Below are 22,715 nucleotides of genomic sequence, written 5' to 3' on the forward strand. Positions count from 1 at the left end.
CCGAGTCACCAGCCTCAGAAATCGCAAGTTAGCAGCAGCTCAGATCAGAGACCAGATAAATGCCACACAGAGGACCAGATTTTAGTTTTTATAACACTGATCAAGAATAAGAAAGTAATGTCAGTCTTTATATGGATGAAGTTCTGTAAAGCTGTAAAAGTTCTGTATTGTTGTACTAATTATGTGCTTGGCAGCTACTGACTTTGTATAGTATGCATCTAGTGCCTTCAGAAAACCCTTATAAACCTATGACCTGTGCAAAATACAAGTAAATACATGTGTAAGTGTGGAAAGTGTGTGGAACAAAGTTACTTGAACTGAAATAAACCTTACTTATGTGTGTTTTCGAGGAACAGGGTTGTGCAGTCATCTTTTCTTTAATCCAGGATTATGGAGCTATGACCTACAGGCATTCAGCTGCATCCACTCTGAAACCCTCTGCTGCTATCAAGCACTTGGCACTCAGATCTATAATTACTAGCTATTTCACTCATCACGTCTTATGTGGAAAAGTTGTCTGACCATCTCTGTATTGTGTTAGAAGGGATCAGCACTGGTGATTTGTTAATTTGCGAATCTTTTATCCAAAATTGCCCCCTTATTTAGAGTCATCGTCTGAGAAACATTGCCTTTAGATACTGTGCTGCAAAAACCTGGGATGATCTCCAGTGCATTTTGAAACTTTTTTTTAAGTCTCTGATCTATATCTATATCAGATATAGATAGAACTTTACAAACAAAGACCACTGACAAGTCGAGAATGATTAACAGCAAATGTGTAAACACAAAATTGAAGTGCACAAAGAAAAAAATATATAAACAATGAAGTAAATTCAAGAATTTTTTTTTTTTTTTTTTTTTAAACAAAACACACTGGTGATTTTAAATCAGACACAGTTTTGTGTTTTATCTGGTTAAACTATGATCCTGATTGAATAAAGTGAGGATGCAAATGACAAGAAATATTTTAGGTCAGTTCTGCTAAAATCTGATAGAGTCACATAACAAAACACCAGGACCTTCTCACTGTGAGGCGACAGTGCTAACCACTGCACCACCGTGCCGCCTATATAGATATATATCTTACCATAATTATATGTAATTGTTTTTGCTCAAGTTCAGGGTTTTGTTATCTGTTATAGGGAAATTTGGCTTGTGGTCATTAAAATATGATACAGTACATAATCGAATACAATAATAAACAAAATACAAAAACACACCACATTTATGTGAAACAATAAGACTAACAGCAAACGAATATTGCACAGTCAGGTAAGTAGTGAGGGGAAGAGAGAGTCTATCAGATGTGGGCTGACGGGGTACTTCAGTTGATTTGCATTTGCCCATGGCTGAGAAAACCTGTGGCCTATAAGGGGAGTATTTCAACTTCCCCCGACCCCGCCTGTGGTCAGGGCCAGCACGAGCTTACCTGGCAAACTAAACGAATGGGGCACAAAACAAAACACGTGCTGTACTGTGGAGGGCCTCGAATGTAAAACCTCACATTTACACTCTTGTAAATGTAACTATTGTTGTCATGATGTTTTTGTACATTTGGGATCCCTAATTTATTTTATTGGTGTATTTGGGTGTTTTGTTATGTGACTCATGATGCCTTGTGATGGACCTTGGTAGAAGCAAAATCTAATGATTAGACCCTGCTTCACCTCAGTGTGACTCTAAGGTTAAAAAAAGATGAATATTAACAAATAAATAGACATCCAAATCAGGCTTCACTGTAGGAGTTTAAATAAATGACTCACAGTAATGTTAAATGTCTTGCAAAATTTCTTTTTTTATATACTTTGCCAAATCATAACATGAGTTGTTAGGTGCATATAAATTTAAAGTATATTTTGAGTTGATCATATTGTGGAAGAATCGCCTGATGCTCCACAAACCTAATACGTTGTACAACTATTCACTATTGATTGTACTAACTATTTGACACGTCACGACTATTTACTTCCATTCAAATGCGGAACTAAATAATCGGCATGCATGTTAGCTAAGGAAGAGATAAAATAGCAAGTTAAGAGTGGATGCTCTTAAAATTAGCATATTGACAAGGACCATACGCACCTTATTCGGGGTGCAGGTGTGAGGGCACAGATATTTCATTTGTGACGTGCAAGATGGCATCTGCCAGGCTGCAACAACAGGTTTGACCGTTGCACTAATAAAATGTATTCAAGACAAAAAACTGCATTTGCATAAATACTATATTAAAGGAATACTCCAATATTTTGGTCAAAATACCCTTTTTCTGATTTACCCAGACTGAGACAACATGCTCGATACCATGTTTACCTCTGTACGTCCAGAGGTTCAGTCTCTATGGGTAATTGGTGTTAGCTCAGCATAAAGACTTGAGGTCTATTGGACTCATTAACCTGGCTCTGTCAAAGTGAAAAAATAAACCTTACAGCAACTCTGAAGCGGCCTTACACAAAATGCTACCCACAGGAACCAAACCTCTGCATGTACAGAAGTAAAAATGGTATCGAACATCTTATATTTCCACTTGAAAATCACTAAAGATTAGCAATTGGAAATTCATCTTAAAATTTATGTTACATTAGCATTTGTTAATTTTTTATTTGTTTTTACATCGTTCAAAAAAAAAAAAAAAGACAATGGATTGTTCATCACAGCACATAAATCGAGCGAATGTTTTTAATGAACTCAAAAGGATGATTAGCCTTGCAAATTAGTGTTGATGAATGAGCCATTATTAACACAAAGCTTGGTGGCAGTAGGAAGACATTTTGTTGCTTCAATAATGAAATGAAACACAGAAAGAAAAGTTTTGGGTTATATATTGTTTTTATGTGAATACATGCCACGTACAGCAGAGTCAGATGAAATGGCATTCGAGAGAGAAATTGTATGGTCTTGAGCAGTTTTTGGAGAGGGAAATGGGATGTAGGAGTTGGCTATTTTGGGCGCTCACACTGGTTTGCATAGTAGAGGAAACCGAAACATTTGCAAGTCTCCTGTCTATTTATCCACTCTTGTGTCTTTCTGTACTTTAGTTTTTGTAACCTGTTCATGTCTACTGTAGTTCCAGCAAAATTGGAAGCTAATAAAAATTATTTTTTGATTCTTTTAAATGGTGTATGTCATTCATTCAACACTGAATGGTGTTACAAATTCATAATATTTTCAAAAAGTCAGTATGAGCAATACATCAAATGTAGAGCATAACCAAACGGCTATAAGCATACAGGCTATAGATCCATAATACTGTAGTCATAACCTTGCAAAGAAAATGAGGAATTTCAAATATGGAGCAAAGATGGTCTATGTCATTCATTCACTTTTTAAGATTCAAAGTTTAAGACAAAGTATAGATTAAAAGTGTAAAAATATAAGTGTATAGAGGGCCATTGTTGAGAGGTAACCCTTGGTGTCTACTGTACAGGATTATGATTGACGTGATTACTGAATATTAATGGCCTCTGAATTCTCAGTATTTCAGACACGGCAGCAGTGTGAACAACGTGAAACGTGGCTTAACAACACAGAAAGTTAGCCCTACCTTTTCATAACACATGGTGATGTGACCGAGTGTTAAATCGCTTGGCAGCGGCAAGTGAGGTGAATATAAAGAATAATTTCATTTCAAAACAACAACAATGACTTCTTTAAAACTGTGATTCCTCTAGGCCTGGACCTGGGACAAAAACACCTGAGGTTGTGTCATTGTCAGTCACTGACCCTCCAGCCCTGCATAGTGGTAAACACTCAGTGTATTCATTTTTCAAAGGCTCTTGCTTTTAAATATATCAGCCTGTCACACATTGGTCTCGACTCCGATTCTGTAAATTGGATTATAGCATAATTTTTCAGACATTGATAAGGTGTACCCCAGGGTGTGATATTAGGACCAGATTTTAGTTTTTATAACACTGATCAAGAATAAGAAAGTAATGTCAGTCTTTATATGGATGAAGTTCTGTAAAGCTGTAAAAGTTCTGTATCGTTGTACTAATTATGTGCTTGGCAGCTACTGACTTTGCATAGTATGCATCTAGTGCCTTCAGAAAACCCTTATAAACCTATGACCTGTGCAAAATACAAGTAAATACATGTGTAAGTGTGGAAAGTGTGTGGAACTTACTTGAACAGAAAGTTACTTGAACTGAAATAAACCTTACTTATGTGTGTTTTCTAGGAACAGGGTTGTGCAGTCAGCTTTTCTTTAATCCTGGATTATGGAGCTATGACCTCCAGTGCATTTTGAAACTTTTTTTTTAGTCTCTTATATATGTATATATATATCTATAGAGATATATCTATATATATCTATAGATATATCTATAGAGATATATCTCTATCTCTATAGAGATATATCTATAGAGATCTCTATAGATATATCTCTATAGATATATCTATAGAGATATATAGATATATCTCTATAGATATATCTCTATAGAGATATACACTATATTGCCAAAAGTATTCGCTCATCTATCCAAATCATTGAATTCAGGTGTTCCAATCACTTCCATGGCCACAGGTGTATAAAATCAAGCACCTAGGCATGCAGACTACTTCTACAAACATTTGTGAAAGAATGGGTCGCTCTCAGGAGCTCAGTGAATTCCAGCATGGTGCTGTAATAGTAATGTAATAGGATGCCACCTGTGCAGTAAGTCCAGTTGTGAAACTTCCTCGCTACTAAATATTCCACAATCAACTGTTAGTGGTACTATAACAAAGTAGAAGCGATTGGGAACGACAGCAACTCAGCCACGGAGTGGTAGGCCACGTAAAATCACAGAGCGGGGTCAGCGGATGCTGAGACGCATAGTGCAAAGAGGTCGCCAACTTTCTGCAGAGTCAATAGCTTGAGACCTTTAAACTTCATGTGATCTTCAGATTAGCTCAAGAGCAGTGCGTAGAGAGCTTCATGGAATGGGTTTCCATGGCCGAGCAGCTGCATCCAAGCCTTACATCACCAAGCACAATGCAAAGCATCGGATGCAGCGGTGTAAAGCACACCGCCACTGGACTCTAGAGCAGTGGAGACGTGTTCTCTGCAGTGACGAGTCACGCTTCTCCGTCTGGCAATCTGATGGATAAGTCTGGGTTTGGTGGTTGCCAAGAGAACAGTACTTGTCTGACTGCATTGTGCCAAGTGTAAAGTTTGGTGGAGGGGGGATTATGGTGTGGGGTTGTTTTTCGGACGTTGGGCTCGGCCCCTTAGTTCCAGTGAAAGGAACTCTTAATGCTTCAGCATACAAAGACATTTTGGACAATTTCATGCTCCCAACTTTGTGGGAACAGTTTGGAGATGGCCCTTCCTGTTCCAACACGACTGCGCACCAGTGCACAAAGCAAGGTCCATAAAGACATGGATGACAGAGTCTGGTGTGGATGAACTTGACTGGCCTGCACAGAGTCCTGACCTCAACCCGAGAGAACACCTTTGGGATGAATTAGAGCGGAGACTGCGAGCCAGGCCTTCTCGACCAACATCAGTGTTTGACCTCACAAATGCACTTCTGGAAGAATGGTCAAAAATTCCCATAAACACACTCCTAAACCTTGTGGAAAGCCTTCCTAGAAGAGTTGAAGCTGTTATAGCTGCAAAGGATGGGCCCACATCATATTAAATCCTATGGTTTAAGAATGGGATGTCACTCATGTTCATATGTGTGTGAAGGCAGCTGAGCGAATACTTTTGGCAATATAGTGTATATAGATATCTATATCTATATATCTATATCTATATCTATATCTATAGATATATATCTATAGATATAGATATATACAGATATAGATATATAGATATAGATATAGATATAGATATATATCTTACCATAATTATACGTAATTGCTTTTGCTCAAGTTCAGGGTTTTGTTATCTGTTATAGGGAAATTTGGCTTGTGGTCATTAAAATATGATACAGTACATAATCGAATACAATAATAAACAAAATACAAAAACACACCACATTTATGTGAAACAATAAGACTAACAGCAAACGAATATTGCACAGTCAGGTAAGTAGTGAGGGGAAGAGAGAGTCTATCAGATGTGGGCTGACGGGGTACTTCAGTTGATTTGCATTTGCCCATGGCTGAGAAAACCTGTGGCCTATAAGGGGAGTATTTCAACTTCCCCTGACCCCGCCTGTGGTCAGGGCCAGCACGAGCTTACCTGGCAAACTAAACGAATGGGGCACAAAACAAAACACGTGCTGTACTGTGGAGGGCCTCGAATGTAAAACCTCACATTTACACTCTTGTAAATGTAACTATTGTTGTCATGATGTTTTTGTACATTTGGGATCCCTAATTTATTTTGTTGGTGTATTTTGGTGTTTTGTTATGTGACTCATGATGCCTTGTGATGGACCTTGGTAGAAGCAAAATCTAATGATTAGACCCTGCTTCACCTCAGTGTGACTCTAAGGTTAAAAAAAAGATGAATATTAACAAATAAATAGACATCCAAATCAGGCTTCACTGCAGGAGTTTAAAGAAATGACTCACAGTAATGTTAAATGTCTTGCAAAGTTTTTTTTTTTTTTTTTTTTTTTTTTTACCAAATCATAACATGAATTGTTAGGTGCATATAAATTTAAAGTATATTTTGAGTTGATCATATTGTGGAAGAATCGCCTGATGTTCCACAAACCTAATACGTTGTACAATTATTCACTATTGATTGTACTATTTGACACGTCACGACTATTTACTTCCGTTCAAATGCGGAAGTAAATAGTCGCCATGCATGTTAGCTAAGGAGGAGATAAAGTAGCAAGTTAAGAGTGGATGCTCCTAAAATTAGCATATTGACAAGGACCATACGCACCTTTTGGGATTAATCGGGGTGCAGGTGAAGCAAACAGGCTCTCTCCCTCTTCCTCTCTGCAGTAAATAAATCGTAGCGGTCTGGGAGTCGTGCAGCTCGTTTGGGCCTTGAAGACATATGCTAGCTAGCAGACGCGGCTAAGCTAGCGCTGCATTTAGCCCCTCAGCCTGGCCACAGACCACTGAAGTGGCTAGCTCACCAGCTAATGTCGGCTATCATCTCAGACAGATAAGTAACGTTACGCCTGCTAACGTTATCTGTGGCCGCTGTGGGGGGACGTCCGGCGGAGTCTAAGATGATTATTGAAAACCTCGATGCCTTGAAAACATGGCTTTCTAAAACCCTGGAGCCCATGTAAGTAAAGAGCTAACCTGTGATACGAGCCTAGCTTTTAGCCATTCAGTCCAGACGTACCAACACAGCTAACGCTAGCTAGCCTCACACCTGCCTTTAATCAGGAACACGGATTTCATCGCAACACAAGGCTACCTATCACCTCCATCACCCTCCTGTGCGACTGATTCAGGTCTTATTCAAAATGTGGAGCTTGCCAGTAAAGTCGCTTAAATATAATTCTGTACTTCGCTTTCCAGCTGTGATGCAGATCCATCTGCCCTCGCAAAGTATGTGGTTGCTCTGGTGAAAAAGGACAAAAGTGAGAAGGAACTTAAAGCCCTGTGCATTGACCAGCTGGATGTATTTCTTCAGAAAGGTAATGGCTCCTTTTACTATGTGAGAGCTATCATGATTTTTTCATACTCGTACATAAGTTTACCAGCCACTTTGATGCAGGTTCCTCTGATGTGTTGGGCGGTGTGGATAAAATTAATCATCAAAATATTTGGCACTGAATACCTCAGTGTTGATATTGTGATGATTTTGCAGGGAAGACTATTGGTGTTTATATATGATGATGTGTTAACCAAGTAGGTAGAAGCAAACATTAGAACAGCTGGAAAACTGCATTCCTCTACTGTAATGCAGCCTTTAAAACCAGGAAGACACAACTCTTATGCCAAATCACAATATTATGGCATCTAATATCCCAGACAATATCTACTGCCAGACAATATCTGGTCTTATTTATATCAGTGTCACAGTGTTGATATAATATCCATGTATTGCTCAGGTCCACTGATGTGTTTGTGGCTATGTGTTAAATGTTTTGTGTGTTTGGCACTCTTCCAGAGACCCAGACATTTGTGGATAAGTTGTTTGAAGCTGTAAACAACAAAAGCTACCTCCCGCAGCCGGACCAGGCGTCCTCTGTGGTCAAAGTTGAAATTCACCAGAAACTAGAGAAAGATGAGCAGAAGAAAGATGAGGTAATGTGCTGATAATGCTGAGAATGAATTGGAAATTTTTCCTCTAGGTAAAATACCAAGCAGCACAACACAACATCGGTTAGCTCTCAGCTCATTAGTAATCTGCCATTTATTTCATCATTACCGTGGATCTGAAATTACTTTTTTCCCCTTATCCAGACAAATCGGGAAGAAGAGCGAGAGAAGAAATTTTCTCGAAGAGTAAATCACAGCCCTCCACAGTCAAGCTCTCGCTACAGCCGAGATAGCAGGTGCGTGTGTGAACCAGTTCCTGTGTGTGTGTGTGTGTGTGTGTGTGTGTGTGTGTGGGGCACTTGCATGCCTTCACTGTTAATAACAGCATGTTGAGAATTATCTGTGCCTTTTTATTATTTTGTACTTGTGTCAAACTTAACTTTTGCTATAAAGTTATTCATGTCTTCTCTTACTGAACCATTAGGAGAGGGGATGACCGGAAGAGGGATGACCGCTCCAGGAAGAGGGATTATGACCGCAACCCACCAAGGAGAGACTCATATCGGGATCGCTATAACCGCAGGAGGGGCCGCAGTCGCAGTTACAGCCGCAGCCGCAGCCGCAGCTGGAGCAAGGACCGCGTCCGAGACAGGGACAGAGATAGGGACAGAGACAGAGACAGAGACAGGGATAGAGACAGAGACAGGGAAAGGGATCATCGAGACCGCAGCAGAAGCAGGTCCCACAGCAGGAGTCGGTCCAGAAGCAGGAGTCGAGGTGAGAATCTGACTGATGGCTATTAAATGGCCGAAGCCTTACAAGCAGATCACTTAGCAGCTCAACCCATGACAAATTCAGTAAAACAAAATATGATATTATCTGGCAAGAATGTAGTTCTTGCACGTTTCATTCTCACAGGTGTTCATGCCATACCAACATAGTTATTTTCCTCTTGTCAACCACATCTCCCTACCAGCTAAGTCTGCCTTGCTAGTGTGTATTTTAAAATTGAATTGTGCCTTTCTCATGGCGCCAGCACATCTGAAGACAGTCCAAAAGGGCATCCAAAGACAGAGTTTATACCTGCATGGTTGGGCATTCCTTAATCCTTAATCCTTCACTGCAAGTGCTTTGGCGGTGTTTTACAGCAAGGTTTCTTATCTGCTTGTGTTGTAGTTGAAGAGAAAACATTTTGCATTTGAATCCGCATTTAGCTGCATGAATTGCCTTGGTGGGCAAAGAATAACTAACCCCATTTCAGTAATTAGGATCAGACATGCAGTGTCTGAAATCAAATTGTGTAAAACGCTCAAGAGAGTATTTGAGCGATGGTGATATTGCCACAGTAATAAAATACCCATAAGTGTGTGACTTATTAGTTACTTGACCTAGAGTAAAGCTAAAATGATGGTATGATTGTTCCATAAAGCTGACAACTCTGTTTTCTCACACAGACATTTTGTTTGTCTCTTCTGTTTACAGAGCGTGATTCTGGCAAGTCCAAATATGACCATGACCGAGTGGACAGGTCTGACAGCGGTGAAGTCTACACCCCGGCAACCCTGGTCTCCACTGCAGCCACTTCACACTTTCCCGTGCCAACACTGAGCAGCACCATTACAGTCATCGCACCCACACATCATCACAGCAACAGCAATACCACAGAGAGCTGGTCGGATTTCCGCCCTGAACACCCTGTGGATCGCGGGCCCTTTAGTAGGGGACCACCTCCTCCGCAGAGGAAGCGTTGCCGCGACTACGATGGTAAGTAAAATTGATCAAACTTTATTGTTTCTTAATGTAATGGCTGTTTGTGCATCCTGTACTCTATATATCTACTTTGTAAAAGCTAATCTAAAAATGATTTTTAAATCTTTTTATTGACTGTGTTGAACATAAACAGTTCTTTAGACTTATTTTTTATGTCAGTTTTGTGGTACACACCTCTTCTATCTTTTCCAGAGAAGGGTTTCTGCATGCGAGGGGATATGTGTCCTTTTGACCATGGAAGTGACCCTGTTGTGGTGGAAGAAGTCAATCTGCCCAGTATGCTCCCCTTCCAACCTCCGCCCATCCCGGGTGTGGACCCACAGCCGCCCCCAGGCCTCCCACCACCACCACCTCTCATGAACCCCCCTCCTGTGAACCTGCGCCCACCTGTGCCCCCACCAGGCACCTTGCCACCCAGCCTTCCACCTGTTGCAGGTACGAATGTAGAAATGTTAGCTCTTTTTAAAAATTTTTTTCCCCAAATACGTTGCTTTATCTTTCCTGCCGCACATAGTCCAAATTGCGGTCGCCTTACAGCATAGAGTGTGTAACATGCGCTACTGAGACTAATTCAGCTGCAGAGGCCTTGGATCGAATTTGGATCCGGCCTTTTGCTGCATGTCATCTCCTCTCTGCCCTGCCTGAACCCCCGCCCCCCAAAAAATAAACAAATAAAGACGGGTTTAGAGTAAGTTTTTCAGCATTGAATTTGTAAAATGTTCTGTTGCTTTGGCTTCCATAATGTTGGACTTAATATAGCAATAATATATGAGCTTTTGTTTTTGCTGTGATAAGGTTATGACAGCATTTTGGTTATGTTTGCGTAAGGGAAGAACCACTGATCCAAATTGCATGGGCAAAATAAAAAGATTGTGTCGCGCATGGATTTTTATTTTTTTTTTTTAAAATAGTGTTCATAAATAACAGTTACAAGAACAGACATCATGAAAACTCAGCTGGCTCGGATAACAGCCAGTTCTATAAAGTACAGGTATAACATTTGTTTTACCAACCAGAGTGCATGACTGAAATTGTCCAGTGTATAACATTTTGTGTTGTGTTGTTCTCCACTGAACCCAGGTCCCCCTCCTCCTCTTCCTCCTTTGCAAGCCTCAGGCATGGACGCTCCTCCCAACTCCATCACCAGCTCTGTTCCCACCATTGTCACCTCTGGGATGCGCTCCTCACTCCCCCAGGCCTCAGCACCGCTCTTCACCTCCGGTAATGGCTGTTTGGTTTTGTGTGGGTCCGCTGTATGAACGCACGTTGCCTTAATGTGACAATCAGGTTCAGCAGTCTTTCCGCCCTACAGTTACTCTATCCTCTCTCTGCTCACCAGACACCTACGACACAGATGTGTACAATCCAGAGGCTCCCAGCATCACCAGTACCTCCAGGCCGATCTACCGCCACCGGGTCAATGCTCAGAGACCCAACCTAATAGGACTCACCATGGGGGAGGTGGACCAGCCGCCTAGAGGTATCGTATCACCACACACCTCAGAGTAAAGAACTGAACCCCTGGAGGCTGTGGTGTCCCCTTTCCCTCTTGCCCTGTCCATTATTAACCTCTGAGTGAGCAAAGAAAGAAAATGCAAGACACCAGTCATGCATTATGTAGTCACAGTGTGGTTTCTCACTATATGCTAATCTAATTTCTGCTGGGTGTGGAATGCACATAATTATTTGTTTCTAGTGTTTTGCTTTCTCCCTTCCAGCTCTGGATGGCTGTTGCAGCTGTTGTCAGTCTGATGTTATGATGTTTTGCCATTGCAGATAAGATTTCAAACAGCAGCAATATGAGGATTGTTATGGAGTCTGACTCCAGGAAGAGACCAGCTGTCTCCCATGATGGAAGTATGCCTGCAAAGAAACCCTGGTTTGACAAGTGAGAAGCATTGTAATTTGTCGCCAATGAATTTCTTGTTGAAGAAAGCATGGAGTTGAAGCAAACTGGACAAAACATGTTTAAGAGTAGTTTCGGTTAGCAGGCTTTAATGATTAATCTTATCTTGTCAGACCCAACTTCAGCAAACCCAACCACCAGGGCTACCACAAGAGAGCCCCGTTCAACTCCCTCAACACCAAGCTGCTGGTCCGGCTAATCCCCCCCGAGCTCAACAACATCAGCAAGCTCAATGAGCACTTCAGCAAGTTCGGCACCATCGTGAACCTGCAGGTCAGCTTCTCCACGTGATGCTGTATAGACTCACAGTTTGCTGATTTCATAGGGGCTTAAAATCAATAAAAATACTTGGTCACTACAAGGGGACTTAAAGCTGAGCACATGCTATTAAAATGTGAAACCCACATGTGTGATGCAGTGATTAATGTAATGTAATGTAATGCATGGACATTATACATGCTCTCATACAGGATGACTGCTGAAATCTGGCACTTTTTTGTTGAAAAGGACCTTTCAGATTACGCTTTACCCTTGTGTTAGCAATTGTGTGTGAAGAAAAGTAATTTGCATGCAGAATAAGTGACTGAATCTTTTAGCAATATATGTTGAACTATTGTTTCCCCCTGACACTGTTGAGTAATGCCTTATTTGAAATGGGCAGAAATGGTTAAAAGTGTTCTTGATGTGTAGTTATACTATAACCTGAACTAAAGGAAGGTGATTAAAGGACAAAAAGCAGGAAACAGGAAAAAATGTCAGTGAAAGTTTAGTTGTCTTTGTCTACCTGCATTTAAGCTTCATGGTCCTGTAAGGATGCAACAATACAACTTTATTTTATTGACACCTCACTGTAAAACCCTGAAAGTATACACGATCAATGTGACAAGTCAGAGAAACTGAAAAACATTTTTACGAGTTCCTGTTGTGTTCATCTGACACTGAGTTGGCAAAGTTCAAATTAAAGATGAGAATTAAGTCTTTACATTTATGCTTGTTATATTGAATATCAGTAAGGGTTCCAAATTTGGGGCCATAGCTTATTTTAAACATAGCTAATCATAAGTCTTAGGGAATTCTTTTATTGCCTTGCTCTCTGATGGCTCTATAGAAGCTAATCATTTGCTTTTGGCTCCACCGCATTACCTATTACAAATTTTACGCCAGTCTTGTTAAAAATTAATGATCTTGCAAGATAATTGCAGCATCAACACCAGAGTTTATTCAAGCCACAGCTGATATCACTGAAAAAAATTAGATATTGATAGCTCACAGTAAATCCTTCTTCCCTTCCTGACAGGTGGCCTACCAGAGTGACCCCGAGGGGGCGCTGATCCAGTTTGCGTGCCCAGAAGAGGCCAAGCGGGCTATGCAGAGCACCGAGGCAGTACTCAACAATCGCTTCATCAGGGTCCACTGGTACCGAGAGGACGGGGGTGAAGTACAGGGTCAAGGACAGGGGCAGAGCCAAACGCACTCACAGCAACAGCCTCAGGCACAGCCAGTCATGGTAAAAGTTACACCATGAATAACTTTGACCTTAATAAGTCATTGAGTGCCATATTTCAGTCCTAAAATATTCAGTTTCAGAGTTCTGCTGCTGGGGTGAGGTAATACCAAGGCAGGTGGACAGAAAAAAACGTCTCTCTTTAAGTAAGATCAATCAGTGGTTCCTGAATCTGTCCTCAATTTTTTGTTCCAGTGCTTCTCTCTATTGCACACCTGATCTACAAATCTACCTGAACAGGTGGTGAAAACAAAGATGCTCTATATACAAGATATCGCAGTACAAGCTGTACCCAGCGTATCAAGTGGTATACACCTCCAGTCCCCTAAATGGGTGTGATATCCTGCTAAAGGGCCGAGGCACCCACCTGACACAGATACAAGAAACAATTCTACAGTGAGCGGCCCCCCTAATTGGAGCAGCTGGAACAAAAACTTGGAAGACAGGTTTGCGATTGAGATAGATCACTCCTGCAGTATCAGAAATGTGGCACTCGATTCAAGGAAGAGTTCTTGAAATGGCGATTTGTTTTGTAAGTGAAGTGAGCTGATCCTATGAAAATTAATTGACTAGAAATGTGTTTAAGGAAAAATCAACACAAAACATTGCTGCTGGAAATGTATCTTGCATTTTTGGGCAGATTTTGCTGCTTGCTGGTGTTGATAACTGGCCACAGAGAAAGTCTGCGTCTGACCAAAAGCATTTCTTCTGTCTTGAACATAAGTAAATGATGGTTTTGTTATTAGTGACTCGGTGTCAAAGAACTCTTTTAAGGCTCACAATTTTGCGTGACATTGAACAGTCATACAGGCACAAATCCATCATAGAAGAGACAGAGATAGCGTCTTCTCCATTGAAATGTTACAAAGTAGTAGTTTTGCAGTTTGCATAGATATTCAGTGGTTTGCAGTTGAATTTTTATTATCGAAATTAAAGTGTATGTCTGTTTTGACATTTAGCAGCCCTCAGCCACAACTCTGAAGCAGTCTGTCAAAGATCGACTCGGACCCCTGCTCCCCGGGAACTCAGAGCCATCCCAGGATTCCAGCGTAGCCACTCAGGTGTGTGTCTCGTACCGGCCGGCCAACATCAGCTCATCACAGATTTATTTGTATTGGTGTATATTTTGGCTGACGCGCAAAAAACACAGTGCGTATTGCACTTGAGATCAAGTAAAAAAATTGTGATTAAATTTTCCAACAGACTTCATTCATTACCATACTTTGCACAGCAGATGAATTGGAGTTGGAGGGTAGGATAGCACAGCTGAGCAGATGGAGGTAAACTTGATTAGAAGTTGATAGTGGTGTTGTTCAGCTGTAAGATACAAAGCCTCGAGTTCATCTTTTTACAACTATTTGGTTACCAAATGTAGTGATTTCTTGCCACAGATTTGTGTTTTTATGAATGAAAACTATCTGCCAATACCTTGTTCAGGGACGTTTTTTTGATTTCCAAATACCAATATCAGCATTGTTCCCACTAGTGGTCAGTCTTGGTCTCGGTGATAGTGATTGAGGATGCGTTTGTAAGAATCTGCAGAATATACAGTGCATATAATCTGTAAATATGTGTTGTTTTTTGGTTTGTTTTGTATTTTGGTGCAGAATACTGCCAAAATGTCAGTGAAGGAGCGTCTGGGTTTTTCTCCCAAACCAGCAGTCCCTGTTGAGAAGGCAAGTGTCTGCTCACATGGCAGCACTTCTCTTACATTCATACAGTGCCTAGGGCTTCTCCTTCCCTCTGTCTTTTTCTTAACTGTTTCGTTTTTTTGACCATATTCCTCCCAGCTCCGTCTGTAAACACATCTGAAACTGTATATTTAAACAGGGTCACTTGTTGGAAATGTTACGTTTTTGATGACTCTTGTACGATCTTCTCCTCTTCAGGTGTTTTCGACTTCCACAGGCCTCACCAAGACTGTATACAATCCTGCTGCTCTGAAGGCAGTCCAGAAGACCACAGAGGAGGCCCTGAAGAAGAAACAGGTGAGATCAGATGATGAGGAGTTGGTGGGGAAAGGGAGAAGTTAAAGGACTCAGTAGGAAGGCCACAGGTGAAATGGAGAATTTCTTAAAGGGATATCATATAAAATGGGCCAAGCTGCCATCTGTCGTTCTCACATGATGAAAGAGAGAAGCAAGTGCCTGAAGTTTTCTCATATCTTTTTCTCACAGGAAGCCCTCAGACTACAACAGGATGTAAGAAAGAAGAAGCAGGAAATCCTGGAGAAGCACATTGAGACACAGAAGGTGAGCTCTTCAGGAAGACAGGACTCAAAACATGTCAGAGCAAATACTCATTTTCATGGCATACTCACAAGAAAAGACTCCACGAGTGTCTGTGACTCTGTGTGTTCCCAGCGGTGCAGTGTGGGGCCACATTGCGTGTTTTAACTGTTATTACACAGTTTGACTCTCTGGAGTAAATCATAATAATAAGAGCCTGTGCTAGTCTGAGCTAACAAAGCAAACACCGCAGGAAATTACAAAGGTGACTAGATGGGCAACAGGTTTCAGCTGCTTGAATGCAGGTCAGCAGCACCAGTCAGCTTTAAGAGAGGCTGGATGTCACCACTTAGGCAATATGAGGGCAGAGTTCCTAAGTCAAATAGTTAGTTCCCCCTTCTTTGTTTTTATTTTTGTGTATACTAGATTCACCAACTGTTTCAGCACTGTGTTTGCAATGTGGGTCCTTTGTTTTGTGATCCTCAGTCTTTGCTTCACCTGTCAACAAACTGTCTCCTAGATTTAAAATTATATTAAAGGAACTTCTAGAAAGGCTGTATGAATATTGAGAATGAAATGAGCTTTATTTTCATCAGCTGATAGACAGTCACACTCAAAAAACAGTTGCATTGTGTGAAATGTCAATTTTTGTCTCTGCTCTCGTAAAATCCGTGGGTACAATGAGCCAATTTATCACACTGAACAGTTAGTTTGCAGCAAGATGTGACAACACACTGTTGACTGCAAAGCAGACAGATGAACAGACAAATACAGTGGGCATAATACAACTTTTTATTACGGAAACTGTCTCAGTTATAATAATTCTAATCAACTGTGCCATTTCCACGTCCCAAAGTAGTTGTCTTTGGAATTGTTTTTGTATTTATTGGCAAATGGGAGCCGTCCTGTGACATAACATTGTTTAATGCCTCTGGCCTCATGTTCCCAGTTGAACCTGTGGAACGTGGGTTTTGGCACACCCATGTTAGGGCATCCCATATCTGTTTGAAGGAGTGCGTGAAAAAGTCTCAGAGTGCAAAAGCAATTAGACTAAACCTCTGCTCCTCCTCTGGCCTCCACAGCTGCTGATCTCCAAGCTTGAGAAGAACAAAGCAATAAAAGGAGAGGACAAAGCCAAGATTATGGATACTCTGGCCACTTTAACCAAGAGCATAACCAAACTGCAGGAGGAGATCAAGGGAATCTCAAGTAGCAACAACCCACTGCGTACAGCCAAGAGCAAGGCCCAGGTATTGTATTCTCCCAGCCAGCGCATGCATCCTGCACACAATCACAGTTTCTCAGTGAGCATTTGTGTGTGTGTGCGCTTGTTAATTTTGTAACATTGGCTCTCTCATTTTCGATGTTTCAGCTGGCTTGCAACAGAAATTGATTGTACCTCACTCTTGCTGTGCACTAGTCTCTATTCTCACCAAGCAAACATAGCCAGCATCCATTCCCCAGCTTTGCTTTGAAGTCTCGAATCCTTGTAAAAGATGCTTGAATACACAAGCACATGGTGTAACACTCCCTCTGAGCCGGGGAGACGGAGCTAGTATTTGGTCTACAGTTGTAGGTTTTTCTTTAATGAACTATAACTCTTGTCTTGTTACTCCTTTTGGGACAGTTGACATCTCTGTTCAGATGCGTTTGACATTACCTTAAAAAACAAATGCAGGCCTTTTAGATAAGGGGAAACTTTATTGTTCCCCGTGCGAAAATAGTTTGGTGCAGCAGAAGCATTCATCTGGGAAAAATGAAAACCACAATAAAAAGCATGCAAATAGAATACATAATAGGCAATAAAAAGCAGAAACAGTAAAAACATAAAAATGAAACAATAAAAGCAATGAAATTGAATATAAACTATTTTGGGCCATGGGGTTTTGTATAAAAGTATCCTGACAGTTTCAACACTTACACTGCAGAGTGTGAGGTATGGGAAGGAGTAGAATACTAGCATGGATTTACTTAGCATGAATTTTACATTAGCCTTAATTGCTTGCTTAAATATAGATTTATAGAAATAAAATATGAGCATATAAATAAGTAAGCAAATAAATAATTGTAGGGAAATTGGTAGATGCATAAGTATATGATGTTTTTGTGTGCTAATGCACCTCCTCTCGTATCAAGGTGGTGTGAGCCAGAGTTTAATCTACAATCAAAAGCTTTTTGTAAAGGAGTGGTGACAGTAGAGTGGCTTGGACGTCCCTGCACTACCCTGCAAACTGTTCTGCAGTCATGCACACTGTGTTTACCCGCGTGGCTCTGAGCTGCTGTGGGAAGCCCTATTCACTTTATTCACTTTGCTGCCATGTTTTGTTAACCACGTCATGAGGAGGGGGATTAAATGTGCAAGTGCCATAGGCGCTAGTGTTAAAACTCTGATATAAAAATAGTTTTTCAAGAGTAGCATTAATCAGTGACGGTTGGAAATGATCTCAGTATCTACAATAACACATCCCACATGGATGAGCTATTATTATCTTATCAGTGTTGTAGTGCTTAACAGATCCGGTATAGTTTTGCTGTTAGAATGAATGAAAGTGTGATCTGTATGTCATTTCATGCAATACTTGGGACACGTTCATAGCTGCGTTTGTTTGTCCTTGTGTTATCTTTTGATTGATTGGTTGAAATTTTAATTATCTCCACCAACCTTTCAGCAAAGTTTCATGTAAACCCATTCAGAATGTTTTGAGATATCTTGATCACAGACACTGTATTACCTCTAGCTACACAAAACTTGTCCCATGGCTGAGTTATTTTTTGGGCGCCTCCCTGTGGAGGTGTTCCAGGCTCAACCAACTGGCAGAAGACCCCCAGGCAAATCCAGGACATGCTGGGTGGAATATTTCCCAGATAAGCGACAGAAAGTCGATGGATGGATCGAGTTATTTTTTTCTCATCATTGCTTTAATGTTTCAGAGTGAATCAACAGAGCAGCCATTCGCCTCCATTCATTTTAATTTACATCATGAAAAGTGGGACGATTAAACGCATTTGAGGTCTTGTAGGGCTTTGAAATCATGAAAGTATGAGTTGTATGTCGCTATGTTCACTCTGCCACACTCACTATATTGTCTAAATTTTGATTCACATGTTCATTGTTCAGTAAAAGCCTTTATTAGGGTAAATGGGGTTTAAAGAGGTTATTGATTTGCCACAGTAGTAAAAGCTGAGGAGAGGTGAAACAAAGGCTTGTGTTTTTTGTCTTCTCGTATGCCAGTGTAAACTACTAACCCACCTTACAAAGAAACTGCTTGTGAGTTTGCAGTCCCTTGCTTTACTCATGATGTGTAGTTTCATCATTAACTTTATTTTACTCACCTCATGCTCTCTGGATTTCACTGCTTTTATTCTGTCTTTGATAGATTTTGTTGATACCTGTGTACTGTGTGTTTTGATCTTATTTTGTGTTATATTGCATTTCATAGTAAGTCACCTTGTTGAGAGTTTTATAATTGAAAACCTAATTACTTACATTTTACTACTTTTACATTTGGTGAGGCTTATGTAGAGGCAGATGTCTTGGTTAAGCACATTTTGATTAAAGTTATAGCTTGTATATATTTGCTGGAATCTGATTGAGAGGAGCTGTAATGGTAGCAAATTGAGTTGCTAAATTTACAGTAATTGGAAAACAAAAAAAAAAGATAAAATAACAAGCATTAGACGTGTCAGGCCCATGATTCATCTTCCCCGCTGTACACTGCTGTGTTCAGGCGCAGAAGGAGCTCCTGGATACAGAGCTGGACCTGTACAAGAAGACTCAGGCTGGGGAAGACACTGCTTTGCTGAAGATAAAGTATACCCAACTGCAGATTGAGGTATGGACATGATGTTACAGAGGGGTTGGAGTTGCTCATTTTGAACATATTTGGTGACATTGGGCCTTGAAACTCAAAATCCACCTGCTCTACCTGCTACACACACAGCAGCCACTTGGTGGCACTCCTGCTGTGGTGATGTAGCACAATCTGTTACACTCGCTACAGCACAGGGGCTTTCAGAAGCTCACATCTTCCTCTTTTATTGTGTTTGAAGACAGTGAAATGTGCTGCATGATTGCAAGTTGACGGTGATTATTACAATTGCATAGCTTTGTGCCATCTTGGACCCCTATCCATCGCCCTGTTTGTTTTTACTCAGGCTGCTAAACGGGGTCTGCTGACACCGGGACGAGGCCGGGGAGTCCACAGCCGGGGCCGGGGTTCCCTCAGAGCACGGGGACGGGGCTCCAGAGGGCGAGGAAGAGGTGTGCCGCTGCATGCAGTCGTGGACCATCGACCGCGAGCGCTGGAGATCTCTGGTTTCACTGAAGCAGACCGCGTAGACTTGCTGCCACACTTTGCTGTAAGTCACCTTCAAACTGACGTACTGGGAAGCAAAGTTTTGATATCTTGATATGAACCAATATGGTGATGGTAATTCTGGCTAGTATTTGTATGTGGGATAGTTGTATAGTAACTAAATCATAAAATCAGAAGTGAGAGCACAACAAATTGCCCCATTGGGGATAATAAAGTTACCTTGACTTGAGAGCAGCGATGCAAGACTGACATTTTATACTGAACTCCGCTGGATCATTGCTGGTACATTAAAAGGTGACCAAAATGTTTGTGTTTCCCTCATCTTGAAGCAATTTGGAGAGATTGACGATTGCCAGATCGATGAAACCGCCCTGTCTGCAGTCATCACTTACAGGACCAGAGCTGAAGCAGAGCAGGTGGGCTTTCCACCTGAGAGACACACACACACACACACTAAATGCTTTTCTTGACCTTCAAAAGAATCAAATAGTGCAGTGTGTTTGGCCACTAATAGTATAAGGCCCTGTTTTCAAAGCAGCACAAAGCCATATAATCTATTGTAGCCCTTAAGACCTTTTTATCATCAGTATACGCATTCCACAAAGCTACACATTTTTGTATCAGTTTTTCCTCTCAAATTTTAATTCTTCTAAATCTTGCTCTTTGTGTTTCATTTGCCTCTAGGCGGCAGTTCATGGAGTGAGGTTGAACAACCAGAATTTGCGTCTGGCCTGGCATAAGCCTGTGATAAACCTCAGCACTGCGGATGCCGATGAAGCAGAACCAGAGGAGGATGAGGTGAGTGGGGCTTTCTCACTTTGAATGCACTGAAGCTGACTTAATACAAACACTTTGATAGCTGACCGGTGCTCTTGATACTGCCTCAGTTTCTGCGCAGACACGATAACCTCACAAAAAAAAGGGGGTTTACACTTACATCTGTTCTGGGTTCCTGCTCAAACTAGCATCCTTAACTGGGACTAGCTTGTGCGAACCAGCTCGCAGCCAACCATCCCATAACATCAGATGATGAGATCTTAATTGATGAGATTCTTAGAAAGAAAAGGCGCGTGCGTAAGACAAAAGACAAAAACAACAGAATCACGAGTCCTAGTTGTTTCAGTCAAACACGTTTCTGTTTTGTGTGTTCATATTTCCCCCGTAGTGCAAGTTGAGTGGAGATGACAGTCAAAAGGAAGAGGTCGCATCATTTATGTTGCCACTTGTTTACTCAGAGCCGTGTCCCCGTCTCTGTTTTTCTCTGTTTTCAGTTCCAGGACGAGTCGCTCAGTGATGATGCCTTGCTTCAGGATGACGATGAGGAGGAAGATGACAATGAGTCTCGCTCCTGGCGTAGATGAAGATCAGTCAGACCCCCCCTCCCTGGGCTGCGCTGGTGTGGAAAACATGCAGCTGTTGCAACAACGTCACATGTTTTCAGTTCAATGCGTGTATCTAAAAGGATTAGGAGCATTTCACTTTGGCTAGACTAAACAGTTGTTATTTTTTCCATTTTTATTTTATTTTTATTTTTTTGTTGGCAGAAATATGTACTGGCAAAAGTACCATGTGTAAGTTTGACTAAGTTTAATGTGAATTCCAATTTCAACAATGGTGATTTATTATTTTTTTTTTGTAATGCTCTCAAACTGTAGAAATAGTTCTAGACCTTGTATCTTGTTGTTTTGTTTCACAGAACAGTTTTTTTTTTCTTGGCCGCATGACAACTGATCAGTTTATGACACATGTCAAACTCTTGATTTAAGTTGACATAAAATGACAGAACCTGTGTTGTAACATTACTGAAGTAAAGACTTTAGGTTTTGCTGATTAGTATTAGATTGAATGGATTGTTGCTCATGTGTAAATATTTTATGTATGGGTTTTAATGATTTGTATGATGGCTTTGCTTCTCGATTCTTGGCTTTACTTTGAATTGTAAAAAAAAAAAAAAAATAAAGAATTGAAATGGTCTTTAAAAAAGGTAATGCTGCAAAAAAAGTAACAAAAGTTGTGGCAATTAAAAAAGAACAATCCAAAACAGTTGAAAAAGACCATTTCAAAAAAAAAAAAAAAAACCTTTACTTGTTCACCAAAAGAGCGAAATTCCTTACACACATTCCCACTCACACACATTTGTGGATCGGTAAGTTAAGGTATTATTCAGTATTGATTTCCTTGCGAAGGTAAGAAAACCATTTAGCATTACTGGCAAGACTTGAAGTTAAATTATGTTAAATAAATTCAACTTAATTTCCATGACAGGCCCAGAGCTCATGCATGAGGAAAAGTCTTGATATTGATTTTCATACTGAAGGAGGTCATGAAAGGTAAAACTTTTGTTTTTGTTCATTCTGCTGCAGGAGCCAGAAGTCAGCAGGATCCAGTGACAGCACCTCCTCCTGTACCAAGCTTCAAACAACCACGACTTTCATTAGATATTGAAATGTAATTATGTTTTAATTGCTGTAACAATGTAACTGCTTTTTGGTCTGAATCTCCTGTTTCAAATATACAAAGTTTTTTTTATGAGTTACATGTAACTTAAATTAAAATATTGATCTGAACTGCAGCTTCACTCTTGACAATTATTTGCTTCCTGTCAGTTCTCAAACAAATGGCTCGACAGATTGTCTGCAAAAAAAAACCAAACAAAAAAAACCTTGAGGATTCAAGCCATAGAAAGCCGAGCCTTTCTGTTGCACTGTGTGACATGGTAGACAGTCTCCTCTTGATGCCTTTCTCAAAGTCTACAATTAAATATAAATTAAACATTAATGATCACTGTAGAATTTGGGGAAGTTAGCCATTTATTTTCTTGTGTATTAAGTCCTTGAAATATTAGTTTCAAGACGTGTGTGAACTTGTTACATCATAGTGGGCTT

The 22,715-nt window shown here is 40.7% G+C and overlaps 1 protein-coding gene across 4 annotated transcripts; it reads left to right on the forward strand.

Annotated features, from left to right (window-relative positions):
• The first annotated feature begins 6,734 nt into the window (after positions 1-6,734).
• rbm26 (RNA binding motif protein 26) lies at positions 6,735-22,397 on the forward strand. Of its 4 annotated transcripts, none has more exons than XM_030081529.1 (22): positions 6,735-7,180; positions 7,420-7,538; positions 8,015-8,151; positions 8,311-8,402; positions 8,591-8,883; positions 9,589-9,870; positions 10,069-10,311; positions 10,957-11,097; positions 11,216-11,356; positions 11,653-11,764; positions 11,896-12,055; positions 13,080-13,289; positions 14,246-14,347; positions 14,894-14,962; positions 15,176-15,274; positions 15,464-15,538; positions 16,597-16,764; positions 19,243-19,347; positions 19,670-19,873; positions 20,160-20,246; positions 20,515-20,628; positions 21,102-22,397. In XM_030081529.1, the coding sequence occupies exons 1-22, from the start codon at positions 7,122-7,124 to the stop codon at positions 21,189-21,191; spliced, it is 3,102 nt and encodes a 1,033-aa protein (XP_029937389.1). In that variant the 5' UTR covers positions 6,735-7,121; the 3' UTR covers positions 21,192-22,397. The 4 variants fall into 4 exon arrangements, with proteins under 4 accessions (XP_029937389.1, XP_029937399.1, XP_029937407.1 ...); XM_030081539.1 differs by having other exon boundaries at positions 14,249-14,347; XM_030081547.1 differs by lacking the exon at positions 14,894-14,962.
• Positions 22,398-22,715: the final 318 nt, after the last annotated feature.

Source organism: Myripristis murdjan, chromosome 3, assembly GCF_902150065.1.
Source record: "Myripristis murdjan chromosome 3, fMyrMur1.1, whole genome shotgun sequence".
NCBI lineage: Eukaryota > Metazoa > Chordata > Actinopteri > Holocentriformes > Holocentridae > Myripristis > Myripristis murdjan.

Excerpts from the sequence above, each read along its gene's own strand:
- rbm26 (XM_030081529.1), top strand. The coding sequence starts at position 7,122 with ATGATTATTGAAAACCTCGATGCCTTGAAAACATGGCTTTCTAAAACC. Across the intron at positions 8,884-9,588 it reads GTCCAGAAGCAGGAGTCGAG|AGCGTGATTCTGGCAAGTCC; the intron begins GTGAGAATCTGA and ends TTCTGTTTACAG. Across the intron at positions 9,871-10,068 it reads GCGTTGCCGCGACTACGATG|AGAAGGGTTTCTGCATGCGA; the intron begins GTAAGTAAAATT and ends TATCTTTTCCAG.